At 39.3% G+C, this 22329-nt stretch overlaps 1 protein-coding gene and 6 non-coding genes across 7 annotated transcripts; 2 read left to right on the top strand and 5 right to left on the bottom strand.

Moving 5' to 3' along the window:
- The first annotated feature begins 8323 nt into the window (after positions 1-8323).
- On the top strand, positions 8324-8396 carry TRNAV-UAC. Its single transcript has one exon. It is a non-coding gene; the product is annotated as a tRNA-Val (tRNA).
- Positions 8397-8475: 79 nt separating this feature from the next.
- On the top strand, positions 8476-8548 carry TRNAV-UAC. Its single transcript has one exon. It is a non-coding gene; the product is annotated as a tRNA-Val (tRNA).
- Positions 8549-8758: 210 nt separating this feature from the next.
- On the bottom strand, positions 8759-8863 carry LOC118483177. The gene has a single exon (XR_004869789.1). It is a non-coding gene; the product is annotated as a U6 spliceosomal RNA (small nuclear RNA).
- A 157-nt stretch (positions 8864-9020) lies between these two features.
- LOC118483152 lies at positions 9021-9123 on the bottom strand. The gene has a single exon (XR_004869690.1). It is a non-coding gene; the product is annotated as a U6 spliceosomal RNA (small nuclear RNA).
- Positions 9124-11029: 1906 nt separating this feature from the next.
- On the bottom strand, positions 11030-11132 carry LOC118482981. Its single transcript, XR_004869409.1, has one exon. It is a non-coding gene; the product is annotated as a U6 spliceosomal RNA (small nuclear RNA).
- Positions 11133-11851: 719 nt separating this feature from the next.
- On the bottom strand, positions 11852-11922 carry TRNAG-GCC. Its single transcript has one exon. It is a non-coding gene; the product is annotated as a tRNA-Gly (tRNA).
- Positions 11923-19938: 8016 nt separating this feature from the next.
- On the bottom strand, positions 19939-21720 carry LOC110911854. The gene is made up of 2 exons (XM_022156533.1): positions 20361-21720; positions 19939-20087 (listed from the first exon to the last, which is right to left on the bottom strand). The coding sequence occupies exons 1-2, from the start codon at positions 21718-21720 to the stop codon at positions 19939-19941; spliced, it is 1509 nt and encodes a 502-aa protein (XP_022012225.1).
- Positions 21721-22329: the final 609 nt, after the last annotated feature.

Genomic DNA, 22329 nt, shown 5'->3' on the forward strand with positions numbered 1-22329 from the left:
GCTTTGCAGGTAACCAGTGACTGAGGAGCTGCTGCTTGGGGATGTGTAGTGTTCGTCAAAACCCGTGTGTTGGGTTTAATTATCTTGAACTAAGAACCATCTTTAAAACTATTTGGTTTATGCTTCCGCTGTTTTGTTAAACTAATTATCGAACTTAAACTACGATGTTGCTAACTACTTTGGATAGCAAATATTACTACTATTAAATCAATGCTCAGTATAATTGGTGGCTGGATCCTGGTCGGTCACGCCTCCAAGCGGTGGTGTTCCGCATGTGGTTTTTGGGGGTGTGACAGTGTTCGGTGGTGATGGTGGTTGTGACGGTTGTGGTGGTGGTGGTAGATGAGGTGGTGGCGGTGGTTGTGGTGGTGGTAGATGAAAGGCAGAGAGAGAGATGAGGTGTTGTGTGTGTTTATGTGTGTGAGAAGAGAAGAGAAGAGAAGGGTTATATGTAAAACAAACACTCTTCTCCTTGCAGACTGCAGACCTTTGGTCCACCTCTTCTCCTGCAGATGCCTGCAGATGTGGTCCGCAGACTGCAGCCCTTTTCCTGCAGAAAAAACAAACAGCACCTAAGTCGATATAGTGATATTTACAATGGTTTTATTACATAAAATTTGTGTGATGTAACTTAAAAAATAAAAGTCGTGTTTTACATCGATCGAAAACATAAAAGCAAATACTGACACCCAATTTGATAACACTGATACCGATACCGGTGGTGTTCCGTCGATACCGATTCAGTTTGTCACCATACCATTATTTCGAATACAACTCTTTTTTACATAAAATTTATATCGGAATGTAGAGAAAAAAATTAGCGCAACCGCGTATTTGGTTTTTACAAACGAAAAACTAAACTAACGGACGAAAGTAATAAAAAACTATTTGATTAAAAACGTGTATTATTTGTAGTATAAGGTGTGTAACTAAAACTTAAAACTTAGAATTTAAAAAAGAAAGTCAAGACAACTGTTAATTGAAACTTAAAAAAGTCAAGACAACTCTGTTCAGGAAGTATATATAATTTTTATTTGAAAAAGAGTTGTATTTGAAATAATGCTAACTTAATGAATGGAGTCGGTATAGTAATATTTACAATGGTTTTATTACACAAAAGTTATATCATGCGACTCAAAAAATAAAATCATGTTTTACATATATAAAAAAACTTAAAAGTAGACATGGGACAATGAAAAACACAAATGAAACTAATGAACCATTGATTTGTTACGGACTGTATGAATAAACTAAATTACTCTTTACATCGTTCATCCATTAAAAATAGCATGTCTGCAATGAAGTGCGCGAGGTCATCAACTAGTTTATGTATTTTAATTTACAATGAATGAATGAAACAATCGTAACATATGAATTAGCATATTCAGGAGTCATCACAATCTCCAATGGAGGTAGAGACATTGTCAAGAGCATTGTTGTAGTCGGAGACCATATCATCCTTGAGCTTTAACTAGTATGTCTTTAACTCGAGACAAATTGGTCGAGAAACATGACTCCGGGACAAGGGGCATGTTGGATGGTTCTTTAAGCATGACTCAATGCATCCATCATGGAACCGGACCCCATGCTCACAATTGGTGAGGCTTTTGGACCATTATCTTCTGGTGCTACTTCACAAAGACACACCACGCAGTCATATATAATCGGCATACGAGTATCACAATTATCACCAGCGTTGGACCCAACGTCTTGTTGTGATGGCACCATCACTATGTTGTCATTTCGGTTATTTAATGCCCTTGATTTAGCATGACAACCAGTTCGAGTGTAGGCGGGAACATCTCTTTGCCGAGGTCATACCACCGACTGCCTTTGCCATGGAAAGTTTTTTTATTCATTAGATGTTATCTGTAGTTTTGCCATTTAACCACAAAACTTTCTTAGTGTCTTCACCTAGTGCTTGATTTTTGATTGGGTATAAAAGGTGAATGTCATATTGTCTACAAATATATAGTTGTATAATGATGAATGTGACAAAATATAGATTCTTCAACCATTGACCATGATAGAAGTGTATCTTCATGTTCAAAGTTTGACCTTTGACCAAATTTCTACTTATGCGGAATGTGGCTGCTTATTTTTTATTATAAAAGAATTACAATACTATTCGTTTAATAGATTTTTTTCCACGTAATTTTGAAGTATTAAACTTTTTTCTCATAATTTTGAAGTATTAAATTAGTATAACTTTCCGCGGATTGCAGCAGAAATCTAGTTGTTATTGGTTTGGTTTTTTACGGTACCGGTACTCGATATAGCAACCGAAAGAGAACAAACTAAAGTTATGATATGCCAAAAAGATATTGACATTAGTTTAGATTCATCAAAAACTATATTATCAGTATCGGTACGGTACCAACAATTGCATAGATTAAAGTCATGATACGCGGTTGCTTTTGATTTTTTTTCCCGCCATGCTGATATAAATTTTATTTGAAAAAGAGTTTTTTTTTTCCAAATATTGGTGCCGTGACCTAACTGAGTCGATATAGTGATATTTACAATGGTTTTATTACACAAAAGTTGTATGATGTAACTCAAAAATTAAAAGTTGTTTTTATATCGATCGAAAACATAAAAGCAAATATTGATACCGAATTTAATAACACTGATACAAGTACCGATCTTGTTTCCTCAGTACCGACTCAGTTCCTCACTATAGCGTTATTTTGAATACAACTCCGTTTTAAATAAAATTTATATCGGAATGTAGAGAAAAAAATTTAACACAACCGCGTATTTAGTTTTTATAAACAAAAAACTAACGGATGATAGTAATAAAAAAAGTAAAACCATTTAGTTACAAACGTATCTTATATGTAGTATAAGGTGTGTAATTGAAACTTAAAAGTTAGAAAGTAAAAAAGAAACTCAAGACAACTATTAATTGAATTAAAAAAATAACTCTGATCATGAAGTATATATAATTTATATTCGAAGAGAGTTGTATTTGAAATAACGGTAACAAATGAAGTTGGTATAATAATATTTACAATGGTTTTATTACACAAAAGTTATATCATGCGACTCAAAAAATAAAATCGTGTTTTACGTGTATAAAAAAAACCTTAAAAAGTAGACATGGGACAATAAAAAAAACACAAATGAAACTAATGAACCATTGAATTGTTACGAACTATATGAATAAACTAAATTACTCTTTACATTGTTCACCCATTAAAAATAGCATAATCTGCAATGAAGTGTGAGGTCATCAACTACTTATGTCTTTTAATTTACAATGAATAAATGAAATAATTGCAACATGTGAATTAGCATGTTTAGGACTCGTCACAATCTCCAATGAACGTAGCCACATTGTCAAGAGCATTGTTGCAATAGCAGACCATATCATCCCCGAGCTTTAACAAGTATGCCTTTAGCCGGAGATGAACCGGTCGAGAAACATGACTCCGACACAAGGGACATGTTGGATGGTCCTTCAACCATGATTTAATGCACCCATCATGGAACTGGACTCCATGCTCACAGTTGGTGAGCCTTTTGGACCCACTATCTTCTGGTGCTACTTCACAAAGACACACGACACAATCATATAAAATAGGGATACAAGCATCACAATTATCACCGGATTCGGACCCATCATCTTGTTGTGATGGCACCATCACCATATTGTCATTTCGATTGTTTAACACCCTAGATTTAGCATGTGAGAACCAGTTCGAGTGTAGGTGGGAACACCACTTTGCCGAGGTCGTACCAACGACAACCTCCGCCCTGGTAAGTTTTTTATCATTAGAAGTTATTTGTAGTTCTGCCATTTAACCACAAAACTTTCTTAGCTTCTTCACCTAATGTTTGATTTTTGATTAGGTATAAAAAGTGATGGTCATGTTGTCTATCAATATATAGTTGTATAGTGATGAATGTGACAAACCCTTGATCATGATAGAAGTGTATTATTTTGTTCAAAGTTTGACTTTTGACCAAATTCAAACTTCTACGTGGAATGTGGGTGTTTAATTTTTTTAACAAAATAATTATAATATTTGTTTGAGATTCCTTTAATGAATGTTTTGTTTTCTTAATGAAGTATTAAAACTTTTCACAAGTCATTGTCCATACCAGTTTTAAAAACTGCTATGTAAAAAACTAGTACATTTTTCCGTGGGTTGCGACGGAAATTCAATTGGTATTGGTATTGGTTTGGCTCATTATGGTACTGGTACTCGCTATAGTAACAAAAGAGAAAACCTAAAAATTTAAGTTGCAATATGCCTAAAAGATATTGACACTTGTTTTACGTGGATCGAAAACTACAATATCGCTACATGTTTGGCACGAACACTCGTATAGGTTAAACTAGTGATACATGTTTGCTTTTAATTATTTTTCTCGTTGTTCTGAAATAAATTGTATTTAAAATTAAGTTGTATTCGAGATATTGGTATGGTGACGAACCGGGTCGATATAGTAGTATTTACAATGGTTTATTACACAAAAGTTAATTGATGTAACTTAAAAAATATAATTCGTATTTTACATCGATTAAAAACCATAAAAATGAACAACGATACCAGTATTAATGTTGGTTACTCGGTACTGGGTCAGTTCGTCACCATACCATTATTTTGAATACAACTCCACTTTAAATAAAATTTGTATAATGTAGGTAAAAACTTTAATACAACCGCGTATTTAGTTTTTATAAAAAAAACTAACGAATGAAAGTTATAAGACCAGACAGTGTGGCTCAGTGCCCCGTGCCACCTCACCATCGTTGGCGCCCCATGGCGCCCCTAACCCATTTCCTGGGCGCTAGGGGAGGGGGTATCCATCGTATCGTTAGCCACATAATAGGTGTGACGAGCAGAAATCAAAGAAGATGGGTCAAAGATGACCGTTTCCCATCATATGTTAAAAAAATTAAAATTTTTATTTTATATATACATATATTACTCAAACCAATCACAAACTTCATTCACTATAACCTACAAATTCCCTCCAATCATTTTATAAAAATATCATCAGACTCTTTTTATCCGATTCGTCTGGCTCTTCGTCAGAGGGAGTGATCGACGATATAGAAATCGCAGTGACTCAGGAGGCGATTCAGTATTTGCGAGAAGAAGCCGAATCGTCTACAACATGTGTAGACAAACGCCTCTTGAACGAGATCGGTTAGGTGCTCATGATCATTTAATGAATGATTATTTTGGTATTACAAAAAAAAACATGAGTCGGCAAGAAAAGTTGTCGAGCGGGCTTTTGGTGTATTAAAAAGAGATGATCTATCATTGCTCAACCATCGAGGATACTTGAAAAGAGTAAAATGAGAAACATCATGTATACGTGCATCATCTTGCATAACACGATATTCGAGGACTCAGTCAGAACCTTTTGTGTCGAGTATGATGAAGGTAACCAACTGACGAACCCACTACTAACCTACGCTCAGAAAAAAGCTGTCCGAGCGAGGATACGTGACAGGGACACACATCATAACCTTCGAGCTGATCTGACCGAGCACCTATTAGCGAAAGCCGATATCATTATCGTCATCGTATTCGTGTGTGTGTTTGTACAGAGGGTATACAAAAGAATTGGAATGATATTATGAATATCTTCTTGGTACCGAAATCAGTTTGTCGGTTAATACATATATATACATATGAGGATGACGGTTGTAGGATTTGGCGGGAATAACCGTTATATAAAACGGTGCCACTAATTCGTCATCTCGGTTTGATAATAAGTTACGTAATAAACTAAACATCCTAATAAATACAAGTATACAATAATAATTAAGTTTATAATTCTAATACACACCCCTAAACTTAATTAGGTTTAGAGTAATGTATTGGTTTACTGTTGCGTGCTTCCTCCACAGCCTTCTTGACTTGTTTAAAATCAAATTTGCGCCGCTTGTGATGCTTTTCCATTCCCTTCCAGTCATTGCCTTCATAATATGCATAATGTTCTCCTTCATGTTCAGCAGCACTGTCACTCCTTGTGTTCCTCTCCGTTTGATCCGCAACAGTGCCTTGGATTTCATCATCTTGACTTCGGCTTTTTCTCGGATCCATCACCTTCTTCATTATCTCTTTCTCATGCACTCTTGTCTGAGTAAATTTAAACTTATAGTAATAAACTAAAACATTTAAATATATTGCATACATCAGCCTCATAAATTCCCATTTCATTGCTAATCGTCCTTCTGTCGTGTAAAATCCTTCTTCTGTCACTAAAGCCTTCCTTTCTTTGTCGCTAAAGTGTATCACTGAGTCTCTATTTCTTTTTTTTGGATGCATGAATACATTCTCCATAATAGAGACTTGCAATTCATGATTGTTTTCTTCAGTTTCTTGTTCTCTAATTCTTGATTTGATCTTATTCCTTTTATTCAGAACATCTTCACAGGCTATCTCATTTCTTTCGGGATCGTCTTCTTCTTTATCCTGTTTTTCGAATTCAATTTCTTGTAACATTGATTATCTTCTATCCGTGTTATTACTTCGCCTGCATCTTCGTTATCTTCGTGACGTCCCGATTCGCATTCCAGTAATGAAATTTCGTATTGCAATTCCATTATTGAAATCTCTCGTTTCAGGATTGCACTCGCGCGTAATCGCAGACTTATATAATCGGGATCGTTGTTAATTTCTCGCCCGTTTCCTTGTCCGCTGTTCATCTTTATCAGCCGTCTATTCTCGGGATGTTGTAATTCTGATCGTAATTCTCCGATTTCCAACCATTCCCGTTCTCGTTCCATTAACTCGATTTCGCGTTCTTCGTCTCCGTCTCCGTATCCTCTGTTTTTGTTCTTCATCCGGATGTGCCCGGAATCGTATGATATCAATCGATCTTCATCGATTTCCCACCGTGGCTCTGATACCACTATATTAGCGAAAGCCGATATCATCATCGTCATCGTATTCGTGTGTGTGTTTGTACAGAGGGTATACAAAAGAATTGGAATGATATTATGAATATCTTCTTGGTACCGAAATCAGTTTGTCGGTTAATACATATATATACATATGAGGATGACGGTTGTAGGATTTGGCGGGAATAACCGTTATATAAAACGGTGCCACCAATTCGTCATCTCGGTTCGATAATAAGTTACGTAATAAACTAAACATCCTAATAAATACAAATATACAATAATAATTAAGTTTATAATTCTAATTGCACCTATGGTTAATCGTGGACAGGGAGACGATGACGAGTGAAGATTTAGTTTTAAGTTTAAAATTTAGTTAATTTTTAGGTTTGTATTTTTTAAGTAACTTTGTATTTTTTTAAGTGACATTGTACATTTTTTGTATTAAAATTATGTTTGTTATATTTTATTTGTGTTATTTAAATTTAAATTAACAATGTTTAAATTAAATTAAAAAAATAATTAGGTAATGATGACAGGGCTTTAAACCATTGCAAAGATGTTAAAGGAAGGGGCTTTAAAGCCACCTATATGATGTGGCGCTAGCGTGGCGGTATAAACACCACCCAGCATAAGAAATAAGTAAAACTAATAGGTTAAATACGTATATTATTTGTAGGATAAGTTGTGTAATTGAAACTAAAAAAAATTAGAAAATAGAAAGGAAGTTAAGACAGTTGTTAAAACTTTAAAAAAAGTTAAGAAGACTCTTCTTGAAGTTAATATAAATTTTATTTGAAAAAGAGTTGTATTCGAAATAACGGTAAGGTGACGAACCGAGTTGGTATAAATATTTACAATGATTTATTACCCAAAAGTTGTTGATGTAACTCAAAAAAAAAGTCGTGTTTTACTTCTATTTAAAACCATAAAAATGAATATCGATACCCGCTTTGATAACACCGATACCGGGTGTTGGGTTGTTCGGTTGGTACCAACTCATTTTATCATCATACCACTATTTAGAATACATTTTCGTTTTAAATAAAACTTATATCGGAATATGAAGATTTTTTTAACGCAATTGCATATTTAGGTATTATAAAAAAAACTAACGAGCAACAGTTTTAAAAAAATAGGGTTGGCCTTGCGTAGTCACAAACAGTTTTTGGATTGGAAAGCATGCATGTGAAAGTGGAGGAGATAATTTTTAAATGTTAATAATAACTTTACGAAATCAAATTAAGAAACTACAAGTGACTTAAAGTTAGCTTAACCCAATCACGAAATTTCTTTTATGGCTAAAGTAGAAATCATTTATTTTAGTCTCAAACATGTAGAAAAACGATCGTGCGGTACATTGTTTCATCAGAGTTCCACATGATCAAATATTAATGTAAAATCATCGATTATATTTCTATTTGAGATAACTTTAGACAATAGCTAACATGTCATGTTTCTGTGGTGTAGTGGTTATCACGTTTGCTTTACACGCAAAAGGTCTCCGGTTCGATCCCGGGCAGGAACATTAATTGTTTTTATATTTTTGCTGTTATTAAAAGCTAATGCACCAAAATATTTTCATCAGCTAATAACAGACATAAGATGTTTCTGTGGTGTAGTGGTTATCACGTTTGCTTTACACGCAAAAGGTCTCCGGTTCGATCCCGGGCAGGAACATCTAGAAATACTTTTTTTGTTTTTGCTGTTACAAAAAAAAGCTATTGCACCAACTTCAGTTATCGACAGAAGCAGAAAAACAAACTACTAAACAAAAATATGCAGACATCTGATCTTATGTGATTGCATACAGATTCGATATAGATTTTAAATATTTCATTTTGAAACTACGGTTTTGGGGAAGACAACCACCGGAGAAGTCGATTAAACACAAATTTGGACCATTTATCGATTTATGGGTGTTATCCTTGTGGAAGGGCCATGCTAATCTTCTATGTATGGTTCCGAAGGAACGATAACCATTGCTCAGCTCGGCTATACATAGAAGCCGGAAGTTCATTAAAAAAAGAGATTAGTTTTGAAAAAAAAAATTGGACCATTTCTCAATCCGTGAACCCAGTATAACAATAGGGTGCTCACAACAGTGTCGATGGAAACATGACGAAGAAGTATGAAACGAGAAAAAGAAGAAAAAAATTTGGACCATTTCTCGATTTGTGCGTGTCATCCTTGCGCAGGGGCCATGCTAATCTTCTCTGTATCGTTCCAATTTTATCAGATGTCCCCTAGGGGACAGAAAAGTCTGCTCAGCCTGGTTATACATACCGGCCACAACTTCATCTCTGGGCCGATGTGGGACGAACTGAGTCAGACGTGATATTTTTATGTGAGCTTAATTGCGTCTCTTTAAATCAAACTGCATGTATGATGGAAATGCTTCAATGTTGAAACAACAGACTGACGAGAAAGAGGCCAGTTAGAGTAAGTAGGATAAAATGATTGATAATGAAACATTATGTTATTGTTCAGACATAGTTCTGAAATCATATTCAACACATAATTGCTAAGCAAAATAAATAACAATTCCGTAAATACCTTATATTTTCAGCAAATGACTTTATAAAGCATATTTGACACAATTTTTTGTTAAAAGAAAATTATTGATTCAATCAGATTGCCAGACCCGTTTAACCTGCTTTGACCCATTACCAAACCCCTCATTTTGTCACGAGTGCATGAACTAGCTAGAAGTTTCCGTCCTAGTTCGTGTAACACAAGTCGACCTGACAGCATCTCGTTAAGCAGTCTAATCAACAATTCTGTATTTACCATAAATTTATCATAACAGTTACCTAGTGTACAAAAGCATGCAATCTGACATGAACAAATGTAACCTAAAGCATAAGTAAATAAGGGTGTTCAGTTTGGAATTCAACCAGATATCATGGCAATTGCTTATAATCATCATTGTTGTTACGCATTTTTTAATCATAATTATTGTAAGTCATTTTAAGCATCATAATTTGTTACTAAGCAAATAAATTGGCCAGATTTATTACTTGAAATATAGTTAACAGAATAGAATAGCTAGTATGATGTCACAATAATAAACTATAAAATTGAAACACAGATTTTACATACCTTTTAAATATTAATTTTTCATAAATACCTCCTCAAAATGCAACCATGGCTGCTTCACTAGAATTTTGTTAACTTACATTTTAAAACAGATGGCTGCTAATAATAGACATAAGATGTTTCTGTGGTGTAGTGGTTATCACGTTTGCGGAGGCTAATATTTGACCGGATTCATTCAAATAAATCATCATAAGATCCAGAAAAAGGAATTGCACCCAGATTCAATACAGTTCTCAAAGACTGAAATTTCTTATCAACATATTTACAACCCATCAACTAATCTGATCTGTTCAAATAAGTGTGTTATGCCTTAGATAGGTCATGCTCGGGTTATACGATTTTAAGTGTGTCCCAGTTAGGGGTTATGTTGGCATGTATCAATATATGATCATGTTTGGGCTCATTACGTTAAATCAGCCAACCTGACATAATTACAACCCTAGTTTTCCCCTCCAAAAATTCACCTCAACCCATAATTTTTTTTTTTTTTTTTTGCCAATTTCACCTACGTCTACACTCCATAAAGCTTTTATGTGGTCTGTGGAATGCAGAATATAATATGTTTATCTTACGTAGGATTTTGATGTGTGCCATGAAACATTGAAACCCACGTAGTGGCCCATCATGCATTTACATTATTTAAGTTTACTTATATCTGCATGTATTACTTTTATTTGTTAGTTTAGTAGTAGATAATGGGTTAGTGGGTGGTTAGATTATTTACTAGTTTTATCAACTTATGTACAGCCTATATAATGGCAGTAGGTGTTTTGAGATTATTAGGAATGAAATTGATAAGTTGAATCTCTTCTAAAAGTCTATCAATTCTCTCAAACTTCTACCTTTTTTTCTTGGACCATTTGAAAAACGATTCGGTTCGTATCAGATTTTGACTCTTCCTATACAAAACTTATGGAGTCAAGGAGTATGAGAGTTGCCAGAATTGGCGGATATAAACTCAAAACAGATGAAGAATCAATAAAAATGCGATCCATGAACCCGTGTAACAATAGGTGCTCACAACAGTGCCGCTGACGTACCAAACGAGAAAACGATTGGGAAAAAAATTTGGACCATTTCTCGATTTGTGCGTGTCATCCTTGCGCAGGGGCCATGCTAATCTTCTCTGTATCGTTCCAATTTTATCGGATGTCCCCGAAGGGACGATAAACATTGCTCAGCCCGGCTATACATACCATCCACAGCTTCATCTTTCAGCCGATGTGGGACGAATCGTTATATTCTGTTTTGGGTATGATTATTATTATTTTGAGTTATTTTCTGAGTGGTTGTTTAAGCTCCAGCCTGGAAATGATGCATCATTTTGATTTTTGAGCATGATGCTTCAAACATATAATCTGGTAAAATAGCAGTGCAATGCATTTTGTAATCTGTTTCATCAAATAGTACGTAAGAAGAGTGTGTTACATGGGCATGTTTGTGGGTTGACAGTTTAAATCTAACATGTTTTCGGAAACTCTACCTGAACCCACATATGATACAAATTCAAAAATTGTGTTAAGACACATGAACACGACCCAAGTATTTGCGGGTTGAACTGAACATGCTCCTTAAATATGAAAAGCAGTTTATTTTATTAGGCTATCAACACTCTAAATTGCAAATTTGCAAATACAAATATGTATAAAACAGGTATGCTAACTATAAAGCAAACTTTATAAACTCATTAACCTGTGAAGCTGGCCTAATTAGTTTGATTAACTAAACGTGTTTATGAGTTCCACCCGAAACTAATCTGGACCCGTTTAGACTAAGTTCAGTAACCAAAAAGTTAGAAATGCTCAGATTCGCTCCATTATTCGAAAGATCGAACAGGCGTGATGACCCAACATCACAACGAGCGCAACTTCTTCATTGCAAAGATGCACCAGCCGGGAATCGAACCCGGGTCTGTACCGTGGCAGGGTACTATTCTACCACTAGACCACTGGTGCTTCATGCATACTCATTGAGTGATTATTTTTATGATTATTTTCTTAAGTTCCAGTTTGTAAATGATGCATCATTTTGAGCATGATGCTGCTACATATTCCGCAAGTGATTATTGAATTCTGCTCCGTCCAAAATGTAAGATATTCCAAAATTACAGGAAGAAGGTTTTAAGAGAAAAATCGGAAGCCACGTAAGCTAAACAATAATCGCTTCACTCGGATTGAATGTAAAAATGTTATGGCGGTTTGTAACATAAACAAAGTAGCCCTCCTTGTTCAGAAGGGATGTTTAAAAAGATGTATAACTGACTTAAGCTAAAACGGTTCGTTTGGTCAGGTGAATAGTAATACGGTTCAGTTTATAGTTTAAAACCGGTCAGGTGAATAGTAATACGGTTGAGTTTATAGTTTAAAACCAGTTTTCACGGCTGGGTTTACAATTTGGACTGGTTGGGTAAACAAACCCGTAATTTAGCCATGAGTGCATGAACTAACTAGAAGTTTCGTCCTAATCCGTGTAACACAAGTCGACCTGACAGACCCTCATTATGCATTAAGTCATTTTAAGCATCATAATAAGCAAAAAAATTAAAAAAATATGCCCACATTCATTATTACTTGAAGGCAAAAGATCAAATACAAATAATCTTAACATACTAAACATACAAATTGAAGGAAAACCCAAAAAGACAAGGTGGCATTTTTGTAATCACCACCAACTATCAAAGTTACAACCAAAAATACCTAAAAAAACACAAATTTTTTTTTTAACATTTTTTATTAAAAAATCGCTACATTTCGTTAGCAAAAAAAAAAAAAATTTTTTTTTTTGGCTGCTACTAAAAGTAGCGATTTTTTTAATAAAAAATGTTAAAAAAATAAAATAAAATAATTTGTGTTTTTTTTTTTTTTTAGATTTTTTTAGGTTTTTTAGGGGGTTTAGTTTTTAGCATTTTAGCTTGGGGGGGGGGGGGGGTTAGGTTTTTTTTTAGGTTTTTGGGGGTGGGGGGTTAGGTTTTTTTAGGTTTTTGGGGGGTGGGGGGGTAGGTTTTTTTTAGGTTTTTGGGGGGTGGGGGGGGGGGGTTTAGGTTTTTTTTGAGGGTGGGGGGAGTGGTTAGGTTTTTTTAGGTATATTTGTAGAGTAACTTTGATAGTTATTGATAATTACAAAAATGCCACCTTGTCTTTTTGAGTTTTCCTTCAATTTGTATGTTTAGTATGTTAAGATTATTTGTACAAGAACTTTACCCATTACTTGAAATATAGTTAACAGAACAGAATAGCTAGTATGATGTCACAATAGTAAACTGAAACACATAGATTTTACATACCTTTTAAATACTATTTTTTCATGAACACCTCCTCAAAATAAGACCATGGTCCATGGCAGCATCACTGGTATTTCATCAAGTTGCATGGTTAAAATTGTAATGATATAGCTAGTAGTTGACGTAAGTACATAAGATGTTTCTGTGGTGTGGTGGTTATCACGTTTGCTTTACACGCAAAAGGTCTCCCGTTCGATCCCAGGCAGGAACATTTTAACAGTTTTTTTTTGCTGTTAAAAGGTTTTTAATGCGCTAAAAATCTCTCAACAACTGCGGTGATAGAGGAGATCAAAGCCGAAACATACTGGTGGATGGAAAAAAGAACAAAAATTGTTGGCGGGGACATGGATAAATGGAGTAATTTTGAAGATTTCCAATTTGTTTAGCCTCTGTATGGTTCTGTCTTTTTTTGTTTAGGCCTTGTTTGGCATTAGTTATCATGTACTGTCCCTTTAAGCAGCTTGCTTGAGGGCTGGAGTTTTTGGTTTTAATGGATTCCCTTTTGCTGGCCTAGAAAAAAAGATATAGATTTTGAAGGTTTCACGGCAAAGAGTGATGATAAGTCATTTTAAGCATCATAATGTGTTACTAAGCAAAAAAATTGGCCAGATTCATTACTTGAAATGTAGTTAATGGCTAGTATGAAGTGACAATAATAAACTATAAAACTGAAACACATAGATTTTATGTATCTTTTTTTAAATATTTATTTTGATGAATTCCTCCTGAAAATACAACCATGGCTAAAACTGTCATGATTTGAGATTACTTTAGCGAAAAATAGACGTAAGATGTTTCTGTGGTGTAGTGGTTATCACGTTTCACGCAAAAGGTCTCCGGTTCAATCCCGGGCAGGAACAAGTAAGATGTATATTTTTTGCTCTTAATGCACCCAACTTGAGTTAACAACTTATGCAGAAAAACAAACTACTAAACCAAAATATGCAGACATCTGAACAAAACATACATCATTGCATATCGAACTAACAAACAACTCTTATCAAACCAATCTACATTTGTCAACAGTATCATACTATAGACCTTAACTCGCATGTAAACCAGCACACCGGAAACACAAACACGAGCCACATTTACTTCGTTCAACTAAAAACCTCGGAGAATTTCTCGATAACAACTACACCTGAATTGATCGACTCCAAAGGATCCTTCTTTAACATGTGTCTCAAATAATTTGGAATCACAACAGCAATATCTTCGGCTGTCACTTGATCTCTCCCCTTCAAAGCAGCGAACGCTTTCGCAGCCCGATTCGTCACAATATCGCCTCTCAATCCATCCACATTCAATTCAGCACAAACTTTCAAGATCTTGACCCGAAGTTAATGGTCAATTTGCACAGAAGAAAGCCGACTCCGGGCTGATGAAACACCAATTAACACCAAGGTTAACCGATGGGGTTATTTCTTTTATGGGTTCAACCTCTTTCCTTACTCGTGATAATAGCTCGAAACCTGCAAAACAGTAACCACCGTCAGTCTCGTTAAGAGGGGGAGAAAGGGGATTTCCCTCTTAACCAGGCTCCGGCGTGAGAATAAGTACTGTTCTGAGAGAAATAAACAGTGTGTGTATGGAGTGAGTATGGAGAGTAAAGATCCTGAACCTGAATGATGAAGGGTCCTATTTATAGCCGGAGGGTGAAGAAGGAAGGAGCAGCTGTGCCAGCTGTGGGCGCGTGCCAGCTGTCCGACCAAGGGGAATATCCTCTTGGTCTGCTCTGTCACGGCAGGTGTAGTGGTACACGTGGCGTTCTTTCATTTGCCCACGCTGGAGACCTCGTACCGGTGTTGTCAGCTCTGCTCCCTGATTTGCCAAAGGCCTATGTGGCGTCCTGCGAGTGGTGACACGTGTTGTCCTTTATGTCTAGTAGAGCATCTTTGGTGCCACCTGCGGATCTTCCAGAAGCTTCTAGAAGCTTCCGGGTTGTCTTGCTGATGTGGTCGCCAAGTATGCTCAAAAAGTGGTGTGGTCCCTGCCATGTAGGCAGGGAATTGGGACCATACCTCTTCAAGTCCCCCCACTCCAGTGTGCCTTCTAGTTGAGTTGATCGCCTAGGAGGGATTCTGGACTTATGAGAGTAGTGGTTTTTTGCAGCGCGTGGAGTTTGGTGATTTGAAAGAAAAATTTGAACCAAACCGACGCGCGGCGCATGGGTCTTGGCACTTTATAAAAAATGAGCCAAGTGGACGCATGGCGCATGGGTCTTGGCACTTTATAAAAAATGAGCCAAGTGGACACACGGCGCATGGGTCTTGGCCCTTTATAAAAAATGAGCCAAGTGGACGCATGGCGCATGGGTCTTGGCACTTTATAAAAAAAATGAGCCAAGTGGACGCATGGCGCATGGGTCTTGGCACTTTATAAAAAAAATGAGCCAAGTGGACGCATGGCGCATGGGTCTTGGCACTTTATAAAAAATGAGCCAAGTGGACGCATGGCGCATGGGTCTTGGCACTTTATAAAAAATGAGCCAAGTGGACGCACGACGCATGGGTCTTGACACTTTGTTAGAAAGTGAGCCAAATGAACGCATGGCGCATGGGTCTTGGCTCCTTGTTGTTTCCTTCTGATGGAAGTTTGGTGGTTTTTGGGGAAGTGTTTGATGTGACTATCTGACATCCCTGTCTTATCGGAGGCGGACAGGTGCTTTTCCAGTTACCTTCTGTCATGTCAGCCGGCTCTGTTGCCCATGCTTCCCGAAAAAAGAGCTGACGTCTTCTCTCTCTTCTGACGTGTCACTCCCTTATTGCTTGCTTTTCCTGTACTCTGACGGTCCACTACCCATCCCATTAAATGCGATGGGTATAAATAGGAGGCGGTTACTTCTTTCTCTCCACTTTTTCAAATTCGAAGTTCTTTTCTTCTATCTTCTCTGTTCATTCTCCTTTGTTTCAATAGTTTTCTTGAGTTCTTATTTCCGACTTCTCTTTATTTACACCATGTCTGGTACAAATCCTACCCAAAGGAAGAGAAAGTATAAGGGGAGGGCTCCTCCCGGTCCTGACCAGGCGGTCATTGGATGGAAAGAGGAGGAGTTCTTGAATCTTGTTCAGGGGATGGCTTTTCGCCCCGAGTGGGGAGCCCAGTATCCTCCTGCTGGTTCTACTGCCCTGGACGCTCCTCCGGGCTATATCACTCTATATGCTGCATTTTTTCGAGAAGGGAGTTTTAGACTACCGATTACGAAGTTTACTGCCGCCATCTTGAGGGGTTATGGGTTGCATATTTCACAGATTAATGCTATTGGGCTTCCACGCATTACTCATTTTGAGTATGTCTGTAGGGCTTACCGCATTGAGCCTACGTTTGAGATGTTCAACGTGTTTTATAGTGTTACCTATTCCAGTGGTTTTTATTCATTTCAAGCACGGACCGGTGTTGCTCCGGTGTGTTCCGTGCCGTTAAAGAGCCTGCACGACTGGAAGCAGAAATTCTTCTACATCCGTCGTGGTGTGATTCCGATAGATATGCCTTATCGGCAGGTGAGCCAAGGGATTCCGAAAGTCGATGTGATGGGAGATTATGCTGCACAGGATTGGTACAAAAAGATAACCCACAAAGCGACTGCCATTTCTCAGTTGGAGGAGATGGCTTTGGTTGGTGCCGGGATGAGTTTGCTGTGGGTGCCAAAGAATCCTCTGGGTCAACCTGTTTATAGTTATCAGGGCAAATGTGTGTTACTTTCATAAGTTACTTTTGAATTATTCTTCCTCATGTTTGTTATGCTTTTATGTGTTCTCTTATCTTCTTGTCCTTTTGCAGTTGGTTATAGCTTGATAAATGTTTTGGACCCGAGGGCGGCGGGTGCCATGGTTGAAGCTATTCAAGAGGATGGGAAACCCACATGGTTAGACCAAATCCGGGGTCGTTTCTTGCACCCATCTGATGAAAGCTTGAGTAGATATGCCAACGATGTGCTAGATGAAGATGTTGGGAATGACCCTGTCGACTCGGGTCGAGAGGAAGTCGTTGTTCTTTCAAGTGGGAGTTCTGACCAAACCCTTGAAGGTCTAACCACTCGTTGTGCGCGTGCAGGTACTGCGCCGGGTGTTGCGGCAGAACCTGTGCACGAGATTGTTGATGATGCTGCTGGTGCGGAGGAGCCTGTTGATCCTTCATCTCAGTTGGAGACAAGGAAAAAGGCGAGGACGGATAGATCTGGGAGTATAAGGGAAAATGCGGAGGGCAAAGCTGCTGGTTCTTCTCGTAAGCAACCCTCTACTCTTCCTTGTCTAGATTATGTGGTTGTCTCTGACACGTTGCATGGCCTAGGGGTTGGTGAGAAAATTCGAGAGTCGGATCCGGATGACAGTGCTACCTTGACTGAGCACATGAGGAAGAAAGCCCTTGAGGATCATAAGCGAAAGCTTGATGAGCAGTCCGCTGCTCTTCTTGCTTCCAAAAAAGCTAAACTTCATAAGGAGGCTCCTCCCGCGCCTTCCGAATCTGAGATTGATCTGGGTGTCTTTAGTGGGGGTCGTGGTAATCTTTTGGAGGAGATATATGCTGCGTCTGCTCCTCCTGCTGGTAATTGGCCTTTAGTTGTATATTGCGTTCGTGTTTCCCCGAGTTGCTTTTTAATTGTTGTTTTGTGACAGCTGTCAAAACTGGCAAGAAGCCTCGGATTGTGGATATTTCCCAGATCACGCCGCCTGCTTCCCCACCAACGAGGACGGTTGGTCTAACCCCTCCTCATGATGATGTTGAGGCAAACGTGGGTGAAGGTGGTGGTGATGCTGGAGGTGTTGGTGGTGAGGGTGGAGCTGATAAGGGTAAGGGTGTTGAGGTGGAGGTGGAGTCCAGTGAAGCTACTCCACGCGAAACCATTTATACCAAGCGTCCTTCTGGTGGGGACGGGGCCACTTCTGGTGTGATGCGTAGTCCGCAATTTGAACATAACCCTGCTGATTCTTGGGGTACCCAGAATCCTGCTTGTGACGACTTACCACACGCCCCTCGCTGGAACCTTACTCAGGGTTCCAGGATGAATGACGTGAACAATTGTCATGAATTCTTCTCTATGTCTCTTCCTCCTGCTGAAAGGATGTTCCAGAAGAACCGTAATCGGTTTGCTTTGTTGGACGACCATGTGCGTGCCGGAGTTAATTACTTTGCTACTTCTCAGGAAATTCTTCGTGAATGGCGGCTGATGGGAGAGGAAACTGCCGATTTTGAGAATGCAAAGAGGTTGATTACTGAGGAGAGGGAGAAGTTCAATGCAGAGAAGAAAGGGTTGCAGTGGAGGGTGTCCGATGCTGAACAGAAACTCGAGGAGCAAAAGCAAGTTAATGTTCAAAAACAAAAAGATTGGGAAGCGGCGTGCGAGCGTACTAATGTTGAGATGCAATCTCAGCGTGATGCGATCGTGCGGTTGTCCGGTGAAAAATCAGAACTTGCTGAAGAGGCTCAGCAGGCGCGCGTTGCGGCCGAGAAGAAAGAGAAAGAATATGTTGATCGGATTGATAAGCTGGAGGTTCTTGTGCAGAAGAAGGTGTCGGAGTGTGAAACTGCACAGCGCCTTCTTGACGACAAGACTGCTGAGTGTCGGGCTTCTGAACTCCTTGCCGAGGAGGCGTCTGCTGATAACAAGTGGTTACTTTCACGTGGTGTACCCCTGGTAATTTTCTACGTTTGCCTTGCTCCTTCCTTTTCTTTTATTTTTGTGACGTCTCATTCATTTAATCGCCCTTTTTTCGCAGCTTGCCGATCGTATTTTAAACTCACCTGAACTTGCAACATATATGTTTGAGTTGGGCCGGGCTGCTTACAATAGCGGTCGAAAGTTTGGGTATGCTGAGGGCAAAGCAGCGGCTATCGATAAAGAGAAAGATTATCATTTTGAGCTGTATAAGGAAGATTGTGACGGTGCATTTGCTGCTAAGCGTAAGGAGTTTTCGACCCTTGAGTTTGCTGTTGTTCGAGCTGCAGAGAAGTTGGCTCGCAAAGCGGATGGGGTTGCCTTACTGAAGAAGGCTCTTGGAGATGATGGTGGTGCGGCAGGAGGTGCTGGCACCAGTCGTACTTGATGGGTGGATTACGGCCTGTGCGCCGCGTATGGCCCTGAGTGGCCCTGTAATGTTGGTTGTTTGTTTAAACAATTTTATTTTTGTTTACCTGTTATGCGTGCGGGTATTTGAACGTGTTTGTCGGTGGATATTTTAACGTTGTTTTTTAGTTTATGCGAATTTTGCTATCGTCATAATATGTGCATGTGGAATTACTTTGATTAGGTGTCACGAATGAATGATGGCGTTGACAGGTGATGTTGTGTTAATACAACGTTTTATTCTGTCGTTTTTACGCGTACGTTGATTTGTGACTACGAAGTGATCGAGTTGCAGGTTATTGTGTGAGCTCAGCTTTGTTCAGCCTTGGGAGCATTACAATGTTTAGTTACCTTGCTATCGATATTTTCGTGTTTATGTGGGCACGAAGTTTTGTTTTGGCGTTTTGTAGGCTTTGGTTGTGTTTCCGTCCCGGCTGTGCACTTGGTTGTGACGAGCCTTGGAGGTCTACAACGTTTCCTATGGTCGAGCCATTCGATATTTTCGTGTACGCCCAAAGTAATAAATGCAGTTGTGACAAGAAATTTGCATGAAGTAAAAGTAGCCAAACACTTCTTGTATTATAGTAAATGTGTTGGCGATTCGGCCTTTGCGATTACATAATTGTTTTACATGTAGCACTTCCTAAGTTGCTGAGCGTTCCAGGTTCGCGGAACCTCCTTGTTGTTGATGGTGCGCAATTTGTAAGCTCCCTTGCCGAGTACTGCATCGATGATATATGGGACTTCCCACTTGGGGGCCAGTTTTCCGGGATTTTCTGCGTTGGAAGCTTCATTGTCTCTTAGGACGTAATCTCCCGGATTGAAAATGCAGACTCGGACTCTGGAGTTGTAGTATTTCTCCAGCTTTGTTTTGTACTTGGCCTCATTGATTGCTGCCATCTCTCTCCGTTCTTCTAGGAGGTCCAGATCGATCCTCCTTTCTTCCTCATTGTTGATTAAGTTCATTAAGAGCATTCGTGGAGATGGCAGCCCGATTTCTGCTGGAATGACTGCTTCAGACCCATAAACTAGGCTGAACGGTGTCTCACCGTTGCTTGTCTTTGCCATGGTCCTATGGGCCCACAATATGCTGGTATCTACCCAGCCTCTTCTTTTCTCGCCTAACCTTGCTTTGATACCATCAACGATACTTTTATTGACTGCCTCTACTTGACCGTTCCCTTGCGGGTGCGCAACCGAAGAGAAGGTGTGTTCGATGTGTAGTTCTTTGAACCATAGTTCGAGGTCGTCTGCAGCGAAGTTAGTTCCGTTATCGGTGATGATTCTGAGAGGTAGGCCGAAGCGACATATGATTTGTTCCCATATGAATCGCTTGACGACTGCTGATGTGGTTGATGCAAGTGCTTTCGCCTCTACCCATTTGGTGAAATAGTCGACTGCGACTATTATGAATTTGACCGCCCCTGGTGCTTCCGGGAAAGGACCTACCATGTCTATGCCCCATTGTTGAAAAGGCCATGCGGTTGTGACTGGTACTAGTTCATTTTTGGGGTGCATGGTCTTGGGCGCGTGTCTCTGGCATCCACTGCACTTCCTCAACTCTTTCACAGCATCTAGATGCATCCCGGGCCAGTAGTATCCGGCGTTCATCACTTTTGCCACCACCATTCGAGGCACGGCATGAATACCACAAATTCCTTCATGGACTTCCCGGATTAGGTAGTTTGCGTCTTCGGCGTCAACGCATCTCAGCAGTGGACCGAGGTATGACTTTCGGTACAGTATTCCATCTGTCATCTGATAATGTTCTGCTTTGTATTGGATCTTCCACGCCTCGGCTTTGTTTTCGGGAAGTATCCCTGACTGTAGGTACATGATTATCGGTGTCATCCAGGACGTTGTTCCTGTCTGGATGACGCTTACTTCTCTGAGTGGAACGGATGGGTTGCTTAAAACCTCTATGCGCACATCCTTTGCTAGGTGTTGGAAACTTGTTGATGCGAGCTTACTCAGCGCGTCTGCTGGCTTGTTCTCGCTTCTGTTTATGTGGTGCACCTTGTAGGAGTAGAAGGTTTGTAGCAATGTTTTTGCTTGGCTGAGATAGAGTGCCATTACATCCCCCTTGGCTTCGTATTGGCCGTTGATTTGCCCCGCTACTAGCATGGAGTCCACGTGCGCTTCGATGTGTCGGACCCCCATTTTGATCGCCAATCGTAAGCCAGCCAAGAAAGCTTCATACTCTGCTTCGTTGTTTGTGCTTTTAAAATCCAGGCGTATGGTGTACGTGAATTCATGTTTATCGGGGCTTACCAGCCTTAGCCCTGCGCCTGCTCCGTCTTCGTTAGACGCTCCGTCGGTGTATAACAACCATGGCTCTTCTGTTTGCTTTTTCTCAGCTTTTTCCATTGCCTTCCATTCTCTTTCTTTGTCATCTGGAACTTCTGTCATAAAATCTGCCAAGACTTGGCCTTTGATTGATGGTCGTGGTCTGAAAACCACATTGTGACCCCCCAGTTCTATCGCCCATTTGGCTAGCCTTCCTGATACTTCTGGCCTTGCAAGGATGTTGCCGATGTTGTAGTTTGTTAGCACATGGATGACGTGATTGGCAAAGTATCTGCGCAGCCGCCTTGAAACATGAATCAGTGCAAGGACTAACTTTTCCATGATTGCAACCGGGTTTCTGGGTCGGTCAAGGTTCGTGACACATAGTAAACTGGTGTCTGAGTACCTTGACGATCGACAAGTAATACTGCTCCGACTGCCCTATCGGAAGCTGATAGGTAGAGTACCAAAGGTTCTCCTTTGTTTGGTGCGGTTAATGTTGGCAGTTTGATGAGACAATCTTTCATCTCGCGGAACGCGCTTTCTGCTTCCGGAGTCCACTGAAACTGGCTTTTCTTCATATAATTGCGCAAGGTTTTGATGAACGGGAAGGATTTTGCAGCATGATTAGCTAGGAAACGATTGAGCGCGGCTAGTCGCCCAGCTAATTTTTGCATGTCTTTGATGTTTGACGGAGAAGGCATCCTTTCTATGGCTTGGACTTTTTCTGGA

This window comes from Helianthus annuus, chromosome 1 (assembly GCF_002127325.2).
Source record: "Helianthus annuus cultivar XRQ/B chromosome 1, HanXRQr2.0-SUNRISE, whole genome shotgun sequence".
Classification (NCBI taxonomy): Eukaryota; Viridiplantae; Streptophyta; class Magnoliopsida; order Asterales; family Asteraceae; genus Helianthus; species Helianthus annuus.